A 5,921-nucleotide genomic window follows, 5' to 3' on the forward strand; every position below is an offset into this window, starting at 1 on the left:
ACGGCAGGGGCCACGGCAAGCAACGGCGAAGCTGGTGAGCTTGATCTGTGACGGGGAAGGCTACGGCGAACAGTGACGGCGACGGCGAGACCTAGTCCCGGTCAAATTTGGCCGGAATGCTCTCTCTCTTTCCCTCGGGCTCGCCTTTCGAGCTCCCCGAAGTCTCTTAGGGACCCCAAGCCTCGGCTGGCCTCACTCTCTCTCTCTCTGTCTCCCTCTGTGTCTCCCTCTGTCTCCGCGCGTCTCTGTGCTCGCTTCTCTGGCCGACCTTGGATCTTGGCGTGCTCGTCCTCGGCCCCCCTTCTGAAGTCTCTCAGTGGGAGGTTTCGAGGATCTGCAGCTTTCGATCCTTCTCGGCCTGCCCCTTCGTCAACGGTGGCCCCCCTCTATTTATAGGCGCGGGAGCTGCCGGTCGGCGAGGCTTCGACCCGCCGGTTGGACCGCCGTCCCATCCGCCATCATCGCTTCCTCTGGTCACGTCCCGTCGACGCCACTTGCTCCTCTGCTCCGCACGCGACCGCCGTCCGCTCATGCTTCTCCGGCGTCGCGCCTGCCCGCGCGTGCTCTTCAGTGGCGCGAGGAAGAAGACGACGCGGAGGGGCCGGGCTTGAGGCGATGATGGGCCGAAGGCCCATGCGGGGGCTGCTTTTTTTGCTTCTTTTCTGTTTTCGCTTTTTTCGCTTTTCTTGTTGTTTTTTTCTTTTTATTATCTATTTATCCGAAAAAGGAAAAATAAAACAAAATAAAAACCCTATTAATTAAAAAAGGGAAATTTAGGCGGCAACAACTCCTCAATTTATGAGGCAAATATTCACACGTGGCTGCACTCTGCCTCTATGAGAAAAAGAAAATACAATATCCAAGCCCCTGTAAACATAGCACACAAAATGATATCCTGAGTAGTCGTCATGATGTTGAAATAGGCCAAAAAGTCTCTACGTATAGATATACATATCTTGATATAGTCATGTTCACATTTCAATACTAACTCAGCATCCTTTGACGCACCACCTACTAGATTCTGCATCTGCAACTGGAAAGGAGCGCGAAACCAAGTTGGATTCGCCAGCGGGATTCGATGAGAGAATCCTAGAGCCGGAAAGAAGACAGAGGGTTCCGAGGTCCGAGCCGTCTTTTCCTTAACCGCTCGGCGATGATGAACGCGAGCTCCAGCGATTGGGAAGCATTAAGCCTCGGGTCACAGTGGGTGTGGTAACGCGAGCTGAGGTCGTTGTAAGTTACGGTGCGGGAGCCTCCCACACACTCTGTAACGTTTTGCCCCGTCATCTCGAGGTGAACTCCACCGGGGTAACTTCCTTCTTGATCATGCACGTCGAAAAACGCTCTTACCTCGGCCTACAAAGATAACAGTATCATTGGCAACTTTTCAGGGACCAGAAATCCATATACTCCACAGGATCCCAAAGTCAACAATCTAGAACCAAATGTGGAGCTTTAAGCAGCCATTAGAATGAAATTTGCAAAGATCCTTACCCTAATTGCATCGAAAGACCGAGTCTTTAGTCCACAAGGAGCTTTGATGGTGTTTCCATGCATCGGATCACTAACCCAAGTGACAATTTGACCAGCTTGGCGAACTGCTCTTATCAGATGAGGAAGCTTGACTCTCATGTTCTCCGCTCCCATTCTCACAATCACAGTTATCCTTCCAGGCTTATTCCTAGGGTTCAGAATGTCAATGAGCCTAACAAGCTCATTTGGGTCCATCTTGTCACTCGCCTGCATCACAATTCAGAAATGCTTTGTTACAAGTATATAATACATTCAAACCACATTATTATGTCAGGATTCCAGAGCAACTGAACCACTGACTTGCAATATAAGAAAGATCTACAAGTATATAATACATTAAATAGTAAATCTAAATCTGTAACAAAGCCCCAACAACACCAATTCTTAATAGTCATGAATATATGGGACATTAAATAGTAAATCTAAATCTGTTAAAAAGAAAAGATAGAAGTAAAAGCAGAAGTAATGTTAAAAGCATAAATCATCCCAAACACATAATAGAGATACCTTCATACCTTAATACCAAGGGGATTAGAGACACCTCGCAGGAACTCAACATGAGCACCATCGAGTTGACGGGTACGTTCCCCAACCCAAAGCATATGGGCAGAGCAGTCATAGTAAAGTCCAGAAGTTGAGTCCTCCCTGGTTAGAGCTTGCTCATAGGGCAAAAGCAAGCACTCATGGGAAGTCCAGAATTCAGTTGTAGTCATTATTGGGTGATCAACTGTGAGACCAGCAGTGGCCATGAAACCTAGGGCTTCGTCCACCCTATGAGCCAGTTCACGATATCTGGAAAAATGCAAACCAACAAACTCAAATGTCAGCATTTACTGACCCACTAAATTCTATTCTCATGTGAATCTATTCTCAGTTCAGATTTTAAAAAGAGAAAAGATTTCCATGTTATCTTTGTTTTGGCTTGGGATAAAAGCATAAAAAAGACCAAAAAACTAAGGTTCCTGTCACACACTGCTCAATTTTAAAGGGTAGAAATCAAAACTTTATAGAGCCAAGAATTTATCCACAACTTCCATAGATTGAGGCTGAGATCATTTAACCTCTCTTGAGATATCCACTATGTTAGCCAAGACTCTGCTTTTTATAGGCATTTTAGATCAGGTATGCATCACTTAAATTTTCAGTTCCACACATGCGCAAGCAACCCACTATAAAGATTGATGACAAAGCAGGTTTCCTTATGCATTTTTATATTTCAATTGAATTTGGATGTTCAAATCTCATCTGAAGTAAAAGAATTGGGACAATTATATTTGCACAGCTGTACTGTTACTGTTAGAAAGATTTAATAGCAAAAGCAATGAGCTACTAACAGCAAGTGGAAATAAAAGACGAATATGTGACAGCATTTCACCACAGTAGTGAACTTAACCAAACATTAAATTTTTCCAACAGCTGCATTTTAGAGGACACTGACATTATTAGGATCACAGAAAATAATCTGGAAACATCACCACAAACTGTTGTCCTTCTTTTGACCCTAACATACCATCATCAGAAAAAAGAGGGAACCAATTTCAGTTTAAGAAGCATAATGCTATAGCATCAATTTATCTGAATCAAGCCTAAATAAAACCATCAAAGTTCCACCCATGCCTTGCCAAAAGAGAGCCATTCATTCTTACTTTGAAATGGCAGGGCCCTATCTTTTTGAGGAACCACAGAGGTAGAATAGTAAAAGAAAGCAACTTACAGGGTGTAAGGGGGAGAAAGAAAGGGGGGGGGGTTGTTTGCAAGAAATACCTGTCACCTTGCTCGCTATGCTCTGTGAAATCCAAATTCCAGTGTGTGACTCGCTGCATGGCCGCATATCCTCCAGTTGCAAAAGCCCTCAGAAGGTTCAACGTAGCCACAGACTGAGTGTAGGCCCGAATCATTCTCTGGGGATCTGGGATTCTAGATGCTTCATCAAATGCATCGCCATTTATGTTGTCTCCTCTGTAACTAGGCAGCTTCACTCCATCTTTCTCTTCAAATGATTCAGATCTGGGCTTTGCAAATTGTCCGGCCATTCTCCCGACCTAAAAAATATGAAAAAAAAATTATTTCTGGTCCTCCTAAAAGGCAGTCATGAGAAAAGAAAATCCAGCCAATGATCATCCAATGCACCATTGAAAGGGGAATGGGGAAAAGAAAGAGAGGCAAATTTATACCAGAACATGGTAAGCCAATCTTAGTACATAATGATTTACTCCTCACATTGACAGGATCACATGTTAGTTCATCTAATCATCAGGTGCAAAGTGAACAGAAAAGAATACGTGACCCCAGCCTTGAATGCTACAATGGAACACACTTGATTTTATACAAAGTTGATTTTGAAGTTCTTGTCATTTCAAATAATCACCCTCTGGAAGCTTGATGCACTTGAACTTGCCCTCTAAAGTCACAGAACATGTCGTCAAAAGGCAACAACATGAGGTCTTAAGACCCAAAAAGGTTGAGGGAAGTGCAGAAAATAACACGTATGCATAAAGCCAGGCCTAATTTATTCATTGTTCACCCAATTTTTTGGATTCGGATGTTCAATCTTCAGTTTTCCTAGGTAAAATAACAGAACACTGTTGAACTCTCACAGTAGTACAACATGCACCTGGTTCACCTCAACTAGAGTTGTACAATGTTTCTCTAAGGGAACAGCAAAACAATTAAGTTTGTCTAAATCGACAGATTACGAGAAAAACAGTATGATCAACATGAGAAGATCCTCCTAATAAATGAAGAATCAGAATTCCAAGTAGCCGTGGAAACAATGGGGTTCATTAACAATTGAGTTTGTCTAAATCAACAGATTACGAGAAAAACAGTATGATCAACATGAGAAGATCCTCCTAATAAATGAAGAATCAGAATTCCAAGTAGCCGTGGAAACAATGGGTTCACCAAATGAACCATCGAACTCAATCATAAGGCAGAGGATCTCAAATTCAGCTGCACATTAAGACACACAATTTGGTTCCGTGGTTTTCATTCAAGGAACCATAATGGTCCAAAATATCAACCAGTCCAGACGAGCAAAAGTCTCTACTAATCAAATCGCCCAGTTCAATTTGCAGGAAGACATTAACGAATCAAGGGTGCGAAATTGGAGTCAACAAAATAACACAGCATCGAGTTCTTGTCAGAGAAAGCTGATCTATCCATGGATGCCAGGTAAATTATAGGCGAGGTTTTCATCGAACCCGCAAATTGCATCACGATATCAATCACCAACTCCTAGATATCCAAGCACCCAACAACGCGTGCAGGCCAAGACAGAGACCCAAAAGAACCAATTTTTTTCCCACGCAATTCAACAAATACAACACTACCCTCGACGATCACCGGCTTCCGAACCAGACCTTAATAACGGGCATCTGGCCGCCGAACATGAGCACGACGCTCATCTGGAGGATCACCCGGAAGGTGTCGCGGATGTTGTTGGCGTTGAACTCCTTGAAGCTCTCGGCGCAGTCGCCGCCCTGGAGCAAGAAGGCGTTGCCTATGGCGGCCTGGCCGAGCCTCTCCTCCAGGCTCCGCGCCTCCCCGGCGAACACGATGGGCGGGAACGACTCGAGGGTCCGGAGCACGGACCCGAGCGCGTCCGGGTCCGGGTACTCGGGGAGCTGGAGGGCGTTCTTGTTCTTCCAGCTCTCGATGTTCCATTTCGCGGTGGCGGCCGAGGACGAAGAGAGAGGAGGCGGGTCCGTCGCGTGGACGGCCGAGATGGGCCTGGCAGCGGGGAGGGGGAGGCGGCGGCGGTGGCGGGAGGAGGCATGGCGGAGGAGGGGCGTGGAGGAGAGAGGGGACGGGGTGGTGACGAGAGCCATTGGAGAAGGGGAGAGGGGAGGAGAGAGAAAGTGGGAAGTTTCGGGAGAGAAGAAGGAAGACAGGTCTCTCTCTCTCTCTAACTAGCACTTCCAAAAGGGTAACGGCGGAGAGATATTTCACAATGTCAACTCCTAGATGCGATTACACACGTGCGACCAAATCGACATATCATTGTTTTCCTGACTTATTCACCGAATCTGTGGACTCGGTCCGGCTTTCGCACGTGAAATCATCTCCTATGTTCTCTCCATTTGACCAGATCGGGACGAGCATCCACGCCTCTTCGAGACTTGTTACTTTATGCGACAAACATTTAAACTCTAGGGATGATCAGTTTTCGGTTTGTTCTGATTCTATCTAAGAACTAGAATTGAACCCATAGTCTAGTTCTCGTTATGGTGATAAATTAGTTCTCGATTCAATCTGATTCTATCCAGGAATTGGAGCTAGACTAGTAGTCTAGTCCGAGTTCATTACATATGATAAATCAGTTTCCCTCCTCTTTAAAATCAAGCATGTGATCCTTACCCACAAAATGCTTAAAAAATTGCGTGAGC

The 5,921-nt window shown here is 45.3% G+C and overlaps 1 protein-coding gene across 1 annotated transcript; it reads right to left on the reverse strand.

The window, feature by feature from the left end:
• Nucleotides 1-795: 795 nt before the first annotated feature.
• Nucleotides 796-5,382, reverse strand: LOC104452849 (phospho-2-dehydro-3-deoxyheptonate aldolase 2, chloroplastic). Its single transcript, XM_010067342.3, has 5 exons — nt 4,896-5,382; nt 3,298-3,575; nt 2,049-2,325; nt 1,495-1,740; nt 796-1,356 (listed from the first exon to the last, which is right to left on the reverse strand). Exons 1-5 carry the CDS (start codon nt 5,361-5,363, stop codon nt 1,090-1,092), a joined length of 1,536 nt encoding a protein of 511 aa, XP_010065644.1. The 5' UTR covers nt 5,364-5,382; the 3' UTR covers nt 796-1,089.
• Between the last annotated feature and the right edge of the window lie 539 nt (nt 5,383-5,921).

Source organism: Eucalyptus grandis, chromosome 7 (assembly GCF_016545825.1).
Source record: "Eucalyptus grandis isolate ANBG69807.140 chromosome 7, ASM1654582v1, whole genome shotgun sequence".
Lineage (NCBI taxonomy): Eukaryota > Viridiplantae > Streptophyta > Magnoliopsida > Myrtales > Myrtaceae > Eucalyptus > Eucalyptus grandis.